This window comes from Sinohyriopsis cumingii, chromosome 1, assembly GCF_028554795.1.
Source record: "Sinohyriopsis cumingii isolate HCF-2022 chromosome 1, ASM2855479v2, whole genome shotgun sequence".
NCBI classification, from domain to species: domain Eukaryota; kingdom Metazoa; phylum Mollusca; class Bivalvia; order Unionida; family Unionidae; genus Sinohyriopsis; species Sinohyriopsis cumingii.
In genome coordinates this window covers 168440138-168460324 of record NC_142961.1, presented here as the reverse complement: position 1 = coordinate 168460324, position 20187 = coordinate 168440138, and the positions used below count along the sequence as shown (strand labels likewise).

General features: G+C 35.3%; 1 protein-coding gene across 1 annotated transcript in view; it reads left to right on the top strand.

Annotated features, from left to right (window-relative positions):
- LOC149808351 (conserved oligomeric Golgi complex subunit 2-like) overlaps positions 1 to 19949 on the top strand; it is a 73809-nt gene extending 53860 nt beyond the window's left edge. Inside the window, exons 16-18 of the mRNA XM_089975975.1 lie at positions 3411 to 3547; positions 10197 to 10368; positions 13286 to 19949. Of these exons, the coding sequence (XP_089832101.1) occupies positions 3411 to 3547; positions 10197 to 10368; positions 13286 to 13387 (411 nt within the window). The 3' untranslated portion in view covers positions 13388 to 19949. The remainder of the gene's footprint in view (positions 1 to 3410; positions 3548 to 10196; positions 10369 to 13285) is intronic.
- The last annotated feature ends 238 nt before the right edge of the window (positions 19950 to 20187 follow it).

The window sequence follows — 20187 nt, the reverse complement described above, 5'->3', positions numbered from 1 at the left end:
TTGAATTCAGACACAATGATCTGTGACAAAATTATTTAATATTTTAAATCTGTGTGCCAATTTTCAATGGAATTGCATTTTGGATGAATTGGGTGCCACGATGGCACAATAGTAAATGGTGTTGATGCTCTATTCATAATATACATTAGACATGAATAAACATATGTGTGCCAATGCGTTGTTCTCTGAGAAAAGAAAAATACTGTAAAACCCCACATTAACACGTCCCCGCTATTAATGCAATCCAGTTTTTTGGACCCCAGCTATCGTGTTATAGCGGGGTTCCACTGTACTAGGATGGCTTAGCATTTTAGCCGACTCATTAAGAACACGGGTGGAGTGGATTTCTGCATCACATTTATTTGTTGGGCCTTCCCTACATCAGTCCTGAAACCAAAAGTAACCCAGAAAGTGAGGGACATGAACTGCCAGATAGTTATGATGGCCCCTGCAGTGTGAGACAAATCCTGGAGCATTGATCTTTCTGGTGACCAACATACTTAGGAAAGTCATGATGAGCCCAACCCAGCTCAAGCAGCCCAGATCGCCACTGTCCAGAGAAACTCCTCCTTCATGTCTGGCTCTTGTGGAGAGGATCACAACAGATAGAATGCCCTTCACTCTAAAGGCATTTGAAGGGAAATTGAGGTTTTTTAATGACTATTGTCACATCAGTGATGTCACACTACTATCTGGTTCCATTATTCAGTTAGCTAACTTCATTATCATTCTCAATGAAACCAAGAAATTAGCCTCCATTTGAGATATAGTCAGTTGAATGGCATGTCCAGACCACTTTCTGCAGCTATTATCTGCAGGACATGGCCTTGCAGGTAGAGAACTGAACCTCATTGACCAGTGGTAGCTGCACAGACAGTAACCATTCCCAACTTATGACTGTACAGTCTTGTGACCAGTTGATCTTCACCACTTTTGCTGGATTTTCCTTGGAAAAATATTAAAGATGAGACCAATTAGATGCAGAATATCATATGTGTCACGTCATGTCTAGAACTAAGTGTCTTCTGTTGTGCTAAACTGACATTAGGAGAATTTCATCCAGTAGTAGAGCATGCATGTTCCTTCTGGGTGACACTGGTAGAGGCAAGATACTCAGCATTTCCTCATCCTCTTATCTATTCTCTGAATGTAATGTGATCAGGTAATGTATTTGCAGGAGAAAGCAAATTTTATAGTAAACAGTGTTGTTCCTATAATACTTACCTGATCACATTCCAAATAATCCTTCCCACCTTTCTTCATCTTGGGAGCATCCTTTAAGATCTCGCTCAAGTCAAAATTTTGAATCAGATATATCAGTATCCACCATGCAGGTAGAAAGGAAAGATAACCTGTAAGAGTTGCTTCCCTTTGTCTATAAAATATGTAGACAGAAATACATTTTTTCCATCTTTCTGGGAGGGCTGGATTCAGAGGTAGCAAAGAAAGTTATAATGTAATGTCATCAGGTAAGTAATTAGGAGGAACATAATTTACTTAAAAATGTACTTTTTGTGAATTCTGTTATTAATGTCAAATAAACATTTAGAACTTTCTTTTTGTAAACAAGTTACTTTATGCATGGAGTTACAAGCAAAAAAAGACATGCGTTAGCCTTTCTTTTTCCCAACAAGTACATTTTTATGTGATTTTTTGCTAAAACTTACTTTTAGAATGATTAGGGAAAGAAAGAAATTGTGCCAGGTTTTTGCATACATCTCTGAGTACTCTTTTCTTGTATGACAGGCATGTGCAACCTATGGCTTGTAACCTGGTTTTATTTACTTGTTTGCATGATAAGTTGTGGCTTTAATTCCTTGGAGGAACCTTCACATGTCTGTTGCATAATATGGGTTCTGACAATCTTCTGGCACCATACTTGTTAAATATTTTGAGTGAAAGTTCTAGCTCAAGCTCAAAACACTAATGTGTCATGTTTGGAATAAATCTAGTTTCTTAAAATTTAGCTTGGCAGAAGAGGAACCAAAGTTTAGATAAGTTAGGTGATTGCAAAGTGACATGTGACTTTATTCTTGTTAAAATTGTTTTGATGTATATCTTCAGTTTTTTAATTAAAATATTTTCAAGAATACAGTACCTGGTCTTTAAGTCATAAAACTAAGCTGTAGATTTTACTAAGCATTTAAAGATAAAATATATGTAAATTTATATAGCTCTAACTACTTCTTTATATGCCAACCTTAAATATTAAGTATTTTGTTATGATGTTATCCATGCAGCCATCTGTCTGTCTGTTACAAATTTTGTTTCTGCACAAAAGTTGCACACCATTTACAATTACCATACTTCGTGGATGGCTTGCACTTGAAGTGAAGAGAATTGATTTCAAGGTCAAAAGATCAAAGGTCACTGGCTGAGAGAAGAAAAATCATTTGAACATTCTAGTTGTATTTGTTGTAGGGTTTAACGCCATTTTTCAGCACAAGATAGGCTATACATGGCAACCAGTATAAATGGTGGAGGAAGAACCTGGAAAACCCCCAGAAAAAAACCAGTGACCCATAAGAAGCTACTGGCAAACATTCTCACATACCCACATTGGCCGAACCCAAGACTTGAACCCACACAGATAGAGGTGAGATGGCAATGAACCATAACGGTGGGCACTTTAGACCACTCGGACACTCTGTGCCCCTTGAACATTGTAACTAAAGTTCTTCACCATCTACAGTTATCAGACTTGTTGGCTTATACTTGGGGTAAGGAAGAAGAAGCCAGTCAATTTCATGGTAAAACGTTTCAAGGTCACTGTCTGAAAAAGAAAAAAAATTGGTTTATGCACAATAGCTAAAGTTCTCCATCATATGTTGTTTTCTAACTTTGTGGATGGCTTGCTCTTAGATTATGGAAGAACTATATAATGGGGGGGGGGCAGATGCTGAATGTCAAGGTCACTATTAATGAAAGAATAAAAATGGGTTTCTGCACAAAAACATTAGTTCTACATCATTAGTTTGGATGGTACGCAGTTGGAGTAAGGAAGAAGCCTGTTGATTTTGGGGTCAGAGGCCAAGGTCATTGTGGCTAAAGGAAGATAAGTGGTGTCTGCAGACAAATTTGAGTTATCTACATAGAGGAATATTAAATACATGGCAGATATACATTGTGCTGTTCACTTGCTCAAGTAATATCCCTTCAAATTTTTTTTTTTTTTATATCCCAAGTGTAGCTAATTTCTAATGATTTAATTTATGGTTGCTCAAAATGTTTTATGAATTTCAGGATCTGATCTGATTCAGCAGGAAAGATTCACTGATATAAAACATATCTCAAGTCCCTCCTGTTTTAAATTATTGCATCACATATGGTAATCAAGATAAATATGCAGATATAGTTTTCATCCACTTTGGAATGAATATGTTTAATCAGTTGTTTATTCTACTGTTAAGGTACCAAGTAAACCTTCAGCTTATATTAGCAACCTTGTGAAGCCACTCAGGATGTTTGTTGAAGAGCATGGTGATATTCTTGGAGAAAAACGGAAATTTGACATCTGTCAGCAAGTGTTTACCAATCTTGCACAACAGTAAGTATACAAGTTGAAAGCTTAAATAACCCAGACATTTATTCACACAACATTTGTATAATCCATGAAAATTGGAACAAAAACTTCCATGAATTTTGAAGGCACATGACACTATTACCTTAGTCCTTGTTTGGAGGGGGACTTAGGTTCCATGAAGAATTTTTAGTTGGTCTGTTGTTGTTGTTGTAGGGTTTAACGCCATTTTTCAGCAGAAGATAGGCTATACATGGCGGCCAGTATTACTGGTGGAGGAAGAAACCAGGAAAACTCCAGAAAGAACCACTGACCCATGAGAAACTACTTGCAAGCTTTCTCACATACCCACACTGGCCGAATCCGAGACTCGAACCCACACAGACAGAGGTGAGATGGCCACTCGGGGTAGTTGGTCTGTTGGAGGTGCATTAATAAGTGTTAATTAATAATGTTTGCCGTGTTTTTTGTGTCTTTATAGTGATGCAAAAAAATGTAAGAGAATTGATTTAAAAGTGCAGAAAACTGTATAAATTTGCAAGCATTAAAATGGGAATATTATCCAGTAGACTTAAACCATGCAACGTACACAGCATGACAGTGTGTTCAAGCTGGCTCTGCCCATATAGTCTGTAAATGTAATGTGTATGGTTTTAAAAACATGTGCTCTAATGTAAATTAATATGAAAGGCTCTTCAAGATCTGTTCTGAATTGTAAATGTAATGTCTATGGTTCTCCAAGATCTGTGCGGAATTTTAAATGTTCTGTGGATTGTTCTCCAAGATCTGTGCTGAAATGTTAATGTAATATATATGGTTCTGCAAGATCTGTGCTGAACTGTAAATGTAATGTGTATGCTTCTCCAAGATCTGTGCTGAAATGTAAATGTAATATGTATGGTTCTCCAAGATCTGTACTGAACTGTAAATGTAATGTGTATGCTTCTCCAAGATCTGTGCTGAAATGTTAATGTAATCTGTTTGGTTCTCCAAGATCTGTGCTAAAAAAAAGTTAATGTAATATGTATGGTTCTCCAAGATCTGTGCTGAATGTTAATGTAATATGTATGGTTCTCCAAGATCTGTGCTAAAATATTGATGTAATATGTATGGTTCTCCAAGATCTGTGCTAAAAATGTTAATGTGATATGTATGGTTCTGCAAGATCTCAGCAAAAGGAACTACATGTAGAAGAGCACCTTACTTAGATATTAGTGTAAAGTCCATTATAGTAACAGGGAGGAAAGGACAACATGTATATTGCCTATAAATTCAGATTTCTTCTTTCTGATAGTAATCTTGTATTGATTCAACTGATGATTCGGTTAATACAAAGAATACACTCTTTCATACATATTGGACTTTTTCTGGATGTTACAGATACTTCTGTAGTATTCACCAGCCAACCTCCCTGTGCGGCAATTTGTACCCTACTTCTGATTTTGAAAATGAACTCCCTAAACTAGATAAAATAGGTACAAAATACTTAGCCATTAATTAATTCATTTATAATTTCTAACCCAATTATTGCTAGAGGGTCTATAACATCATTTTCTACACTTCTTAGAGGGCACCACCAGTTATTATGTTCTTTGAGAGTTTGACGTGTATAAGGTGAAGTTGTCTGCTTTTAAAACATGCACAGTGGAGAGAATGTTGGCATACCTCTATGCTACTTTGATGTAATGTGGCTGACATTTCATTGGAAATTGTACATGATCAAAACACACTGGTAACTAAAATGACTGCTTGATAGTGCAAAAAAAATCAGCCTGAATTAGTATTAAGTACACTATCTTTAGCACCTATTAAAATAGGGAAAATGAATTTTGCCAAGCTAGACATAACCAGCTTTTGAAAGTGCAATGGATGAATTACTGAATATATGAAATGTTAAAAAAGTTATTGGCTCTGTTTTTTTTTACAATTACTTTTGAAGTCCAGGAAGTGAAAATGACCAAATGGGGCTAGCAGTTTTTTGAAAGGTGCACATCTGGAGTAAGGCCAAGCTGTATGCTCTATAACTCATATTACACCCATCAATCATATACAAAAATTTGGGGAATTAAAGGCTCTTTGAACAATACCTAAGATATACAAGGTCTTTTTTAAATAGCCATTATAACCAATGAGGACACTAGGGGAAGTTCTCTTTCTTTAAAATTCTAACCCTATGCAATATACGAAACTGTCGAGTGCCACCACAAAACCACATGGGAATTTCTATATTAATGTGACATTCATATTTGTGTTGGCGAGTCTATTATGAATTTGTACAATACAGATACAATTTTTCGAACTACTTACTGTGAATGTTTTTTTTTTCAAATTAAAGGATATATCTTTCACTTTAAATTTTTTTCAGTTCTTTGGGAAATATTAGAACCACACATTAAAAATACATAATGTAGACAATACAGTTTTTACCATCTATATACTGTATGTGCAGTCCATATATCCCACCCCTTTATTGCAAATGGAATTTTCCAGGAACCTGAAAACGACTATGAGCTGGTTGTTTTCTTTTTGTTTACATTGAAAACTTGATTTGAAACACAAAGATGACACTGTTATGCCCCCCACTTCCTACCCCCTGCAACAGTCAGGTTATAAATGATATTTAATGACTGAAATGTCAGAGATATGTACATTTTTTAATATTGTTTGGGCTTTTCATTTTTTAAAAAGGAAGGAGGATGCAAACTGCCAGGGGGAGGGTTGGTGTTTAGTAGAATAATGAAGTAATCAATATTTTGGATCAATGAATTTCATTTGAAGAATATCATTAAACCAATAGAATGTAATAAAATACAAATGGATTCAAATCAGACCTGCCCCACCTCCACAATCAGTTTCACCTATGACAGTTTATATTGGGAATCTTTTAAACCAGCCACATAAGCACGAACTGACAGAAACAGTGATGCCACACATCAGTCCAGTAGATGGCATTAGAATCCAACCAGGAACCAAGCTCCATTGTAAACATAATGCCTCAGCTGATTACAGAATAATTAGGAACTTATACAACATAATGACAGCTGTATGGTACAGTCTTAACAACCAGGAACTTATACAAAACAATGACAGTTGTATGGTACAGTATTAACAACCAGGAACTTATACAACATAATGACAGTTGTATGGTTTAGTATTAACAACCAGGAACTTGTACAAAATAATGACAGTTGTATGGTACAGTATTAACAACCAGGAATTTGTACAACATAATGACAGTTGTATGGTACAGTATTAACAACCAGGAACTTATACAACACAATGACAGTTGTATGGTACAGTATTAACAATCAGGAACTTGTACAAAATAATGACAGTTGTATGGTACAGTATTAACAACCAGGAACTTGTACAAAATAATGACAGTTGTATGGTACAGTATTAACAACCAGGAATTTGTACAACACTAATGACAGTTGTATGGTATAGTATTAACAACCAGGAACTTGTACAACACTGATGACAGCTTGATCATGGCTGCATTAAATGACAATATCATTTGAACTGACTGCATTAGCTGAAAAACTTTGTGGTGCCATAGCATACTGCTAACTTACTCTACCCATGTCACATGACCAGAAGGCAGCTGCATATGGGAGGTAATGCCTCCACTTTCCATCATGCAGCTTCTCCCAATAGTGACATTTTTATTTAAGGATCATATCATAAACAAGCAATAGAAACAATTAATATAGCAATCACACCTCCGTCTAGGTTTGATCCTTGTCACAAATAAAAAATTAGGTGAATAGTATCATTCTAAAATGATGTTATCTTTGCTGATGAAACACAACTTGACTCTGTATGTATACATACATGTATAAAATTCAACCATTATACACATAGTTTGATAGTACATATAGTGTGCATAATGATGATGATTTGTCAGCCTGATTTGTACAGACTAGAGTTACAGGGTTTTACCACACCTGGATTTGCCACTGCTATGTCTTTGAGCCTAGCCTGTAAGGTAAAGGCTTGAAGTTCATGTTGAAAATGAAGACCTGCATCTATGCTTCATTCTTCTGCCACAGTCATTGAAGATCAGGGGGATGATTGAATAACTTTTGGACAAAATGTGGGACTTGGAGAACATGAGGGCCTTCTGAAAAGAAAGTTTTCAGTTAATGGCATCTTTTCCATCCTGTTAGTATGCACTCACACAAACCCATTAATTTCAGACTTCCAGAGTTTAGATATATACATTGCAATGATGAACATGTTCACCCCACTGTTTTTTTTATAAGGATGGTCAAAATGTTTTTCACTCCATCTACAGGTTGTGTGTCAAATAATGGTGATAATTTCCTCAGTACTCAATCTGGAGTCTCTAGCAATATTTCACATTATTATGTGTGTGTGTGTGTCCACAGCCCACTTTGTGAAAGTAATTAGCAAGACCATACATCATTCTCTGGCAAAGGTCCTGACAGGTTTAGTGAATTTGGATCTGGTGAGATGAGATGATTTCCTACATTCATCTATTTTATTTGCATCATTCTTTCACTGTGCAGTGTACACTATTTAGTCTACCATTGCATTATGGCCCTAGAATCTTCCACCAGCATTTAGGCTGAATAAGGCTTAACAGCAGTGGAAAGATCATTGTTGATGGCAAGACGGATTACTGAACACAGCAGTGGAAAGATCATTGTTGATGGCAAGAGGGAAAATAGTTTTTGGCCTCAGTCTAATTTCAGGCAGCAGCAGGCTCCACAGTTAAGGAGCCAGTTTAACAAATGGGCATAAGAAGGTTTCTCCTTCCTCCCAAGTCTTCCAGCAACTGCCAGTGAATTGCCAGCCCCACTCTCCTCCAACAGGCTGCCTATCTGTACCAGACTCCTTTGTTTTCAGAAGATTTGGATTAACCTTACTCTGCAAAATGAATAGATCTAATTTGTTTTGGAGGGGCTTCAAATTTTGTTTATTCAGCCCTGCCACTTTTTTTCTCCTTCCATAACGTTCCACTTGATCCAGAGAAGGCAGATATTTTCCTGGAGATCTGATCACTATTGATAAGCAGGCAGTGGGAAGAGTGTCAAAATCTCTGGGATATTATTCCAGGCTGTTTGTAGTACCCAAGAGGCTGGTATAGATCTATGAATGAAACATGTGGCCAACTGCCCTTTTGCTCATGGAAATTAGCAAGCATTGTCATCATTTGATGTATTCAGAGCTCATCATAGTGCAAAGATGCTGATTAAATTGAAAAACAATGTAATCACTCCTTTGTTTGACTTCAGCCACTAGACTTTACTTGAAACTTCATCAGTCAAGTGATTCATGCTGAATGGACAACTGCGGCTCGTGCAAAAGTAAACAAATTTGTAAACGATAATATTTTATTACCAGATTACAAAAATGACAATTTATTAACAAGCTTTGTTGATCTCTAGGAACAAATAAATTAGAAAAGAGGGGTGAGGGATAGCTTTTTATTATCACATAATACCAAACAATTTTCAGGGTTTTTTCCCCAGTGCCTGTTTGTTAATCAACATCTTCATTATTTATTAAATATACAGATAATGTGATTCTAGTTTGCCAAGTTCCAACGTTTGCTAGAACACAAAGGAAAAATGTGAGTCAGAAGGCAAAGCTTGATGATTCAACTCCTTTACAAAATCTTCAGCAAACATTTGAATATAATGATGATAGTTATTTACACGTGATTAATTGCCATAATAGTTTATGAATAGTCTACAAATATGGTGGCCACTGAAGAAAGTCAAGAATTAGGTTGTTGAGCATGCAATGTCATTCCAACTCAGCCTTTGTAAGGGTGTTGGGGCCCTGAGTGGTCAAGTGGTCTAAAGTGCTCATTGTTATGGATCACTGCCATCTCACCTCTGCCTGCATGGTTTCGAGTCTCGGGCTCAGCCACTGTGGGTAAATGAGAAAGCTTGCCAGTGGTTTCTCGTGGGTTGGTGGTTCTTTCCTGGGTTTTCCCAGATTCTTCCTCCACCATTTATAATGGTTGCCATGTACAGCCTATCTTGTGCTGAAAAATGGCATTAAACCCCATAACTACAACAACAACATTGTACGGGTGTCAATAGGACATGCACACAGATGAGATCTATTGGATATTTGCATTCACAGGACCAACATAATTGCAGCCTTAAATAAATGGCATATTACCCATGAAGATAAACAATATTACATTCAGTTGTGGTTCTCAAAGTCTGGGAATTTCCTATAAAAATATCAGACATAAATGTATGCAGTGCCATATCATTAGGAGAGAGGGGACAGACCATTTAGCCACCCTATTTACAAGATGGGGGAAAAACAAAAATGAATCAGTATGTACTATTCTAATACTGTGATTTTAATTGTGAGGTTATGGAATCTCATAGTTTGCAAAATGGAAAGACATTTTCAGTGGTACTTATATACATGGATTGAAGGAAAAGATGCTATTATTTTAGCAGATTGATCACTATGGGGAGGGGGACTTGTGACGGCTGTAAAATTCATAAAATTGGTATCCCTCAAGAAGAAATAATTTTACTGTATTTGAAATGAGTGAGAAGCGCAAAAAGTGCTTGTTAATCCAACAGGAACCAACTTGATTATTTAAACAAAATACTATTTCATTACCGAGTCTTTTGCAAGTCTGTTACATTTTTAATTGTAAATATTCATTCCATTTTAGATATTACACAGTGACATCTGATGTTTTGACATCTGTAAAGAAAATGGAAGATAGCCTAAAGCGGTTGAAGAAAGTTCGGGGAACAGATAAATCCTCTGGGTCTCTGGGAATGTCAGATGATGACAAAATAAGACAACAGCTGATTCTAGATATTGACAGTTATGGGGATCAGGTACATTACTTCTATTATGGGGATCAGGTACACGACTTCTTGTATGGGGATCAGGTACACTACCTCTGTTAAAGGGATCAGGTACACTAATTCTGTTATGGGGATCAGGTATACTACTTTTATTATGGGGATCAGGGACACTACTGCTGTTATGGGGATCAGGTACACTAATTCTGTTATGGGGATCAGGTACACTACTTCTGTTATGGGGATCAGGTACACTACTTTTTTTATTGGAATCAGGAATACTACTTCTGTTATGGGGATCAGGTACACTAATTCTGTTATTGGGTTCAGGTACACTACTTCTGTTGTGGGATCAGGTACACTAATTCTGTTATAGGGATCAGGTACACTACTTCAGTTATGGGGATCAGGTACACTAATTCTGTTACGGGGATCAGGTACACTACTTCAGTTATGGGGATCAGGTACACTAATTCTGTTATGGGGATCAGGTGCACTACCAGTACTTCTGTTATGGGAATCAGGTGCACTACTTCATTGTTATTTCAGTATTTTATGGTAACCTGCTATATTGGCACTCGGGATTGGTTAAATTGTCAAATAAAATTAAAATTTTGAGAAGGTTATTCATTTCATTGAGAACAAATTATTTTATGAGATAAGTTCTGACTGATTCTTTTATTGTCCATAAATTTTGCTTTGGAAAGTAACTGTTAACCTAGAGTGTAATATAATTTTTAGGCTTTCTAAACAATATAGAAACTTCTTTTCTTAAGAAAAGAAGATTCATAAAATGCAAAATTTTGCAATAAAGATATATTAGTTTTTAAAGAAAAAGTTGGGGGGAAAAAAGTGAAATTGTTGAAGAAGACACCAGCAGATATTGGGTGAATAGAAGAATTAAATGAGAACAAGATCTGGAATGGACATTTCCATAGCAATGAGAACAAGATCTGGAATGGACATTTCCATAGCAATGAGAACAAGATCTCAAATGGAAATTTCCATAGCAATGAGAACAAGATCTGGAATGGACATTTCCATAGCAATGAGAACAAGATCTGGAATGGACATTTCCATAGCAATGAGAACAAGATCTGGAATGGAAATTTCCATCGCAATGAGAACAAGATCTGGAATGGACATTTCCATAGCAATGAGAACAAGATCTCAAATGGAAATTTCCATAGCAATGAGAACAAGATCTGGAATGGACATTTCCATAGCAATGAGAACAAGATCTGGAATGGCAATTTCCATAGCAATGAGAACAAGATCTCAAATGGAAATTTCCATAGCAGTGAGAACAAGATCTGGAATGGAAATTTCCATAGCAATGAGAACAAAATCTGGAATGGACATTTCCATAGCAATGAGAACAAGATCTGGAATGGACATTTCCATAGCAATGAGAACAAGTTCTGGAATGGACATTTCCATAGCAATGAGAACAAGATCTGGAATGGACATTTACATAGCAATGAGAACAAGATCTGGAATGGACATTTCCATAGCAATGAGAACAAGATCTGGAATGGACATTTCCATAGCACAGCCATTTTCTGATATGTCCAATGATTTAACATACCAGCATTTCTGAAGGGGAAAATATGGAGTTGTTTGTGTGAATTTGTAGTACCATCCAAGATCCTTCACTAATTTATATGTTGAAAAGGATATAAAGCATACAGCACCTATTAATTAAATCAATGTTCCATGTGATTTTGTATGCCCCTTGTGTCCTATTCCACAACAAAGTATTCACTATCTTCCTGAAATTCCTTGGACATTTTGTTATTTCAAGTTAATTTTTGTCTCATTTCTTAAATTTATATTTTTCTTTGAAATCATATGGCTTGTCATGGTTATTTTAGCTGCAAGGGCCAAACTTTGATACAGCAAAATAAAAGCCCTGGTATGTGTACATACATAGATACATTGTGTAATTTATTAAGGGTTGCTTCACACAGTGGGAGCAGAAAGGTACAATATTTGGCCTTGCATTTGGGATGGCTTCTTTTCTGAGGGTTCTTTGAATAGGGTCCCAGTGTATTATTATTCATCTTTCTTTGAATAGAGTCCCAGTGTATTATTATTCATCTTTCCATTTGTTGATGTTGATGATCCGAGTTTAATACACTTCAACTTATCTTGCCATTAAATGTTTAATACACTTCAACTTATCTTGCCATTAAATGTTTAATACACTTCAACTTATCTTTCCATTAAATGTTTAATACACTTCAACTTATCTTTCCATTAAATGTTTAATACACTTCAAGTTATCTTGCCATTAAATGTTTAATACACTTCAACTTATCTTTCCATTAAATGTTTAATACACTTCAACTTATCTTGCCATTAAATGTTTAATACACTTCAACTTATCTTTCCATTAAATGTTTAATACACTTCAACTTATCTTGCCATTAAATGTTTAATAATAAGTTTAATTTTGCAGTCCATGGCCCATATAGTGAATGTAAATCATACTTATCCTTTGACACAGAAAGGCACTCAATTTTTAAATAAAGTATTAGTTTATATCATTGATTCCCAACCTCCAGGTCACATCCCAAAACAGTCAAGAGGACATTCTGGAGGGTCACCAGGATTTGTTTTTTAAGGTGGTAAAACTTATCCAAACATTGAAACAGTGTTGTGGGGCTCAGAAAACAGTTTTTTAGGGTTGTGGTCAAAAAAGGATGGGAACCACTGATTTACATCAAATAATTTTTTTTCAGGTAAGGTTCACTTCATTTTTGCATCAAAATAATTTTATGCTTATTCCTTAAGTTTTGATTGACATAAAAGATGCAATTGGAAATGAACTTTTTCACTGTAAGAATGAATAACAGTTTGCATTCTAATTGTCCAGGCATGTCTTATTTGCCAATTTTTGGCTTATATGCATGTCACAAATGTACTAATTTTTTTATTTTGTTTTCAGTTGGTCACTTTTGGACTGGAGAAGAAAGAACTGGAATCTTTTCAGAAATTGCTAGAACTATCAGATGAGGCAAAATCCTCTATGACGTCAAGACAAAGCTGAGAGTTAAAGAGCGGAATAGATTTATCTAATTCAATGAAATTCCCATTTGTTATGTACAGAAGATAAGCTTAAAGAACAGCTGTTTTTCCATTGTTATTAATGTGTACATATCAAGAGGATGAAATCTTTGTGGGATCCATTTTCTATGTGGATTTTCTTTTTTTGATCTGCCAAGATATGATTGTTTCTCTGTGTAAAATGCTGTATTGTGGATTCATTTATCTTTATAGGTTAAATTTTCATGACTTTGCAAAAAAAGGAGCATTTACATTAGCACTAATAGTCATGGATGCACTACTGATAGAGAAGAGTGTTCACTGCACAGACGGTTACTTGTTTGGTCTCAAAATTCATGACAACAACAAATCCATAATATGGTATTCAATCCATAACAATGAATCAACCATACATCAGGTCATTGGTGTTCCATGCATAACATTGAATTTGCAGTATGTTTGCTCATAGTATTCCATACACAACATTGAATCTAGTCTGCCCATCATTTAAACCTTATGGACAGGTCAAATTAATCTGCTTTTGATAAAGTTACCAAAGGTAACTTAAATATAGTTCCAAACTCTGGGGGTGGAACATATATGCTTTCAGATTCAAAATGCCAAGTCCTAATATAGACTTGACAAAATTGGATGAAGTCCACAAGAGGGGCTAAATGTACAAGTTTCAAACCAAATGTTTTTGTTTGAATAATGAAAATAGTTATTCGTGATATGACTGGTTACCTGTAAGTTTTTGGTGTATACAGAATCTTATGTCCAGCCTGGACCACTCCGGTGGCCTAGTGGTTAGAGCATCCACCTTGGATGTGGGAGGTTGTGGGTTTGATCCCTGGTCAAGTCATGCCAAAGTCTTACAAAATGGTACAAACAGCTGCCTCGCTTGGCGCTCATCATTAAGAGGTTAGTGTTAGGACTGGTCGGCCTGGCATCAGGATAATGTGACTGGGTGGGACATCATGCTACATGTCTGCGGCATGATGCCCCAGTGCTAGTCATCACTATAAACTGTCACACTGTAGACATGACTGAAAAATTGTTAAAGATACATTAAAAATCCAAATCACACAAACACACACACACACACACACATGTCCATTGTGAATCCATTACACCCATCACCATATGTTATGTCCACCTTGAATCCCATAGACTCTTCACCATATGTTATGACTATCTTAAACTCATACACTCTTCACCATATGTTATGACCTTCTTGAACTTGATACACCTCTCACCATATGCTATAACCATCTTGAACTTCATACACTGTTCAACATACATGACCTTCTTGAACCCCAGAGACCATTCACTATATGTTAACGGCCATCTTAAACTCTATACACTCTTCCCCATATGTTATGACCTTCTTGAACTCAATACACCTTTCACCATATGCTATGACCTTCTTGAACTCAATACACCCTTCACCATACGTTATGACCTTGAACTCCATAGACCCTTCACCATATGTCCTGACTTTCTTGAACTCCATAGACCCTTCACCATATGTTATGACCTTCTTGAATTCCTTACACCGTTCACCAAATGTTATGACCTTCTTGAATTCCTTACACCGTTCATCATCTGTTATGACCTTCTTGAACTCCATAATCCTGATCCATAGGAAGGATGTATGGGTTCAAGACAGGCATAACATTTCATACTCCACAGTAAACTATGACATCATATATTTATTACCTCATAAACCTACATACACTTGTTTCTTGAAAGAATAACACATGAATCTCTGAGCTGACATTGTTTGCTATGCAGGTTGTTTACAAACAATCTGCTAGTAGTAGCAGTTAGCTCCCTTGCATAAAAAAAACGATACAAATCTTGTGAAACTGATGAAGTAAAATCAAGCTTTCTTTTGGGAGATAAATTCCACTAATGATAAACCATAGAGTAACAAATTTATCTATATAATAAATATCAAAGTATATTTGAATCATAAATTAGATATTTGGATTTTAACTTTTGTCAATCATTTGTTTTTACCTTTTTGTGTATTACCAGCTGTTATGTGATTTACTTGCACCCTGCTTTTAAGTCGTTTGATCTTGATTTAACAGAATACTGGATTTTATATTTTGATACTTGATCATATTCCTAAACTTTTGTTTATGAGTTAATGAAGTTCCTGACAGTACTTTGAGTCAAATGCTCATAGTTTCGAAAATAATGGCTTATATGTAACATCTCCATGCATCCAGATACAGACAAGAATTACTTCCCTTTATTTATAGATCTCTGCCTTAGCCATACCATCACTCAAGTCTTGCACTTTAAAAAAGCAAGGATTACCATTTATACTCTGTTACAGGTTGTATCCAACTGCAAATTGCACAAACCCTATCAGAGTCTATGCAGTTTCTTAGGATTAGTCAGTAGAAAAACAAAGACCCTGATATTCTGGTACAGTATATGATGGCAGATCAGGTGGTATGTTGTTTGCAGATGGACCTGACGTGTTATTACAGCATAATGATTGTCATAATTAAGTTTAATTTTTCTGTAAGATTTTTACAAATAAATTTATTAATTATAAATAACCATGAAAATACACAAGATTCTGTCATATGCATCTGGAAACATCATCAGTAAATTCTAGTTATCATCTTTAATGTGTATTTATAAACAAATTCCAAAACTATTTTTATATGACAGAAGGAATAGAACATGAAACGTCTGTAGTTGAATACTGTATAACTTAATAACCCATAATATGCTTATTACTACTAGGAAAATCATGATTAGATTGTAGCACAGTAGTTGGCAGTGACTTAAGTATCCCAACATTTTTGCTGTGCCCAGAAGAAGGGGAATGGGGTACAGAGGTCAGCCATATAAAATTATTGACATGTCCCCTTTATATTTGTTGCAATTATTTATATTTAGTGGCTATTTAATAATGTTTAATGTTTTAACTCTTTATATGTACATATTGTCAGTTGCAGTTAGTAACCACATCCTTGGAGATAACTGAACACGATAGAGGCAAAGTTTTATGTTGTATGTTGAGAGCAGTAATTTGTCATTGGCTCAATACATTAAACATACTTTACATGGAACCCAGTCACTCTAAATGTGCTATTTAATAGTACAAGAATATGGGGGAACAACCATTACATATTTATTCAGCTGTCATATCTTATCCAATGGTACACTGTAAAAGCATGGTTTATTGTGTAGATTTACAATTTATGGTATCAACTTCCAATAAAGTATAGAATGTAGCCACATGGACATATTTTTGGAGACTTTAATCCGTGTATATTGAGAAGAGATTTTACTTTAAAACAACTTTGTCTGTGATATTTTCTCTATTACTGTGAAAGTGAACAGAGCCCTAAGTCTCAAGTTCCAGATCAGTGTTGAGCAGTAAGGTTTAAGGATCCTCAGTTTTTGCCATAGCTGCATAGTGACACTATATACAGTTTGAATGGCAAGATGTAGTGGAGGTTTGAATGACAAGATGTAGTGGAGGTTTGAATGGCAAGATGTAGGGGAGGTTTGAATGGCAAGATGTAGTGGAGGTTGAATGGCAAGATGTAGTGGAGGTCATCATACTATTGATAGCTTACATTACTTTCAGCAGACATATTTAAACATATATATAGATAATAATGGAATCCTAATACATATAGAAATATACTTGAGAACTCATAGATAATGGAATCCTAATACATAGACCATAGTGTAAGCAAGAGTGCAAATTACCAAAGAAACTGAAAAATTAATGAGATCGACATCTACACTGTTGTGATTGGGGTTACAGGTTAAGTGGTTGAGTACATCATGTGTACCATCGAAAATATCGTGTACTGTTATATGCTTATTTTTTTTTTTTATCTGTTAACTTTACAAAATCAGAATTGTGCATTATTTTTCCATACTACATGGTTTTGTACTGCTTGACACATGTTTCTCAAAACAGTATAGAGTATTAGGAACTGCTTTGTAAACAAACATAGTACGCTCATGTAGTAGACGCTTTAGCTTTTGGTTTATTACATTTCTTTGTGGATGAACTAAGCAATCTGTTTCGTCCAAATTGAAAGAGGAGATTATAAAGTTCACAATGTGGACATGTTCACCGAGTCACAAATGAAACGTTCACATACAGTGGTCCCCCTCATGAACAGCCCCCCTGACCAGCGACCACACACTTTTTATGGCCAGAATCCCTTGGCACCAACGAGCTTGTGTTCAAAAGTACCCCTCAAAAAAAGGTCACCCCTCTAACGTGACCAGCTGACAACATATTAGTGCAAAAATGTAAAATGTACCCCTCACAAGTGGTCACATTTTATCATTAATGTGTCCAGAACCATTATTTCATTCCTATGGTAACGTAAGTAATTTATCTTTCTGACGTCTGTTTCCTGATGTCAGTTTTTCATTACTCAAAGAAATGTAGCGGAAGTACATGTACCACTAAGGTTAGTATTATTAATGCCAACTTTAGAGTAAATGGGGTCAGCAATGTTTTGATAGTTTGAGGCTTCACACAGCAGTATTTTTAAAAAAAAATGATTAGGACTGGACATAATTATATCATACAGATTTTGTGAATTAACACACACAGACTAATTAACTTTGAACAAGACAGGTGCTAGACAAAGACCGTAAAATCATGTGACAGTATAAACATCCTTGATAAACAAGGAATTTTGTTTCCTCTACAAGTTTCGTCTGCATAATTAAATCGCAAAATACTATACATTTAGCAACATAGGAATAAATTGTTATGAACTTTAATACCTAAATAAAGAAATAGTACTCTACAAGGAAAAGTAAAAGTTATTTGACTTGACGACAGTGGGGAGAGTTCACTTGCTGATAAATTTCATGTTGGGAAGACAAATAAATGACATCATAACAGATAAGGAGAATATTCTGTAGCAGTAGGAAAATGGAGTACAGTCAGCTCCACTTAAATGCATATCGCTTAATTGCATAGATCGCTTAAGTGCATAGCAAAAGTACGGTCCTGTTTTATATTTTAAATATACATGAATTCCACTTAAATGCATACTCCGTTTATATGCATAGCTTGGGTCCGGTCCCAAGGCTATGCATAATATAAGCGGAGTTGGATGTAAATGGAAAGATAATTATTTTAAATACAAAACAATGTATGTAGAAATAAGTCTGTTTTTAAGACAAAAAGAATATTTTAATAATTAATGCTGCTTTTAAATGAAGATATTAACTGCTTTAAGTATATGTAGATTTCTTACTGTATACACATGTGTGTATATATATATATATATATATATATATATATATATATATATATATATATATATATATATATATATACCAACACACACACACACACACACATCTTACAAATGTAGTCCTCCTCTGGAAAGGTCACCCATCTTTCCCTGTGCAGAAGGGGTGGCCGTATAAGAGAGGGACCACTGTAAGCAAACATATGAACATGATATTCACAATGTCAAAAATGAACACGAGAGAGACCATTCTGATCATTTAGTAGTATTCGTAACTTTTCACAAATACAATGGTTCAGACTATGACCTGTGCTGTCTAGGTTCTATAAAAATTGCAGAGAAAAGCATATAGAGGCCAAGGATTATCACATATCTAACACATACCATTTGGCAAGTCAGTCAAAACACTGAATTCGAGAAAATAATGCAACCAAAGGTTTTGATAGGAAACTAAGAGCATTTGAGCCAGTAAGCAAAGATGATTTAAAGCTATTATTTCCACTAGCTAAATCACTGGTACACAACAACTGCTTTGCAATTTTCTCCATTTAACTGTTTTGATACAGTGTTAGGCTAGCGATAGAAGCCATACACTATGATACAGGTCATAGCAGGGCTCCCTCCAACAGTGAGCATGTGACAGGGCATAAACATGTCTTCTTTAGCTGGTTATAAGGATAGTAATATACTTGCATTTATGCATCGTGAATTTCCTCAAAATGTACTTTCTTAGTTCTGCAAATCTGAAAGACATTACCCTTGTCATGGAAAACCTTGTACACAGTGAAATTGTACAGTAATTTCTACTACATTTCCAGCTGAAATCACATTCTCCTTATTGCACTCTAAACAAAATGAATGTGATATTCCATAGATTTTTTTTATAATTTCAATTAAAAGAATTCATATTTTCCCCACATTATGATTCCAAACAATGCAGAACAGAAACACAGGCTTAGATGATTCATCTGCTCAAATCACAAAAGTACATAGTACAGAATTGAGCTAATAAATCCAGTCCATCACAAGCAGAAAAATAGAATTGAGTTGGATCTACAGAAAGACAAAATCCATCCATTCCAGACCAACTGAAAAAGTTGTTTCAATGTGCATTCATTCACAACATGACTCTAATTTTCAATGTTTAGTAGACCAAACTGAAAATTCTTTTTTAATGAGGAGCGCAAGATAAGTTCATAGGTCAGTGGGCTGTGCTACATGTGCATTAATATTGTTTGAGCGTATTGATGAATCTACGGTTGTGTATTTATGTTGGAATATAGCATAAATTTAATTACTTTGTGTCTTGTAATGTGTTCTTTTTATTATTAACTCGTAGGCAGAGAAAGAAAATGAGTATGTAATAAAAAGGTTACTGTATTTGTAATACTGCCCTTCCAAGGTTGTGCCATGCTGCTCAGAAAAAAAACTTGTTTATATTTTCTAATATAAATGCAATAACCTATAATTACATCATGCCTTTTGCATGTGAATGTGGATGCACTTTAGTATTACTGTCATTCATTATAAAACAAGATTC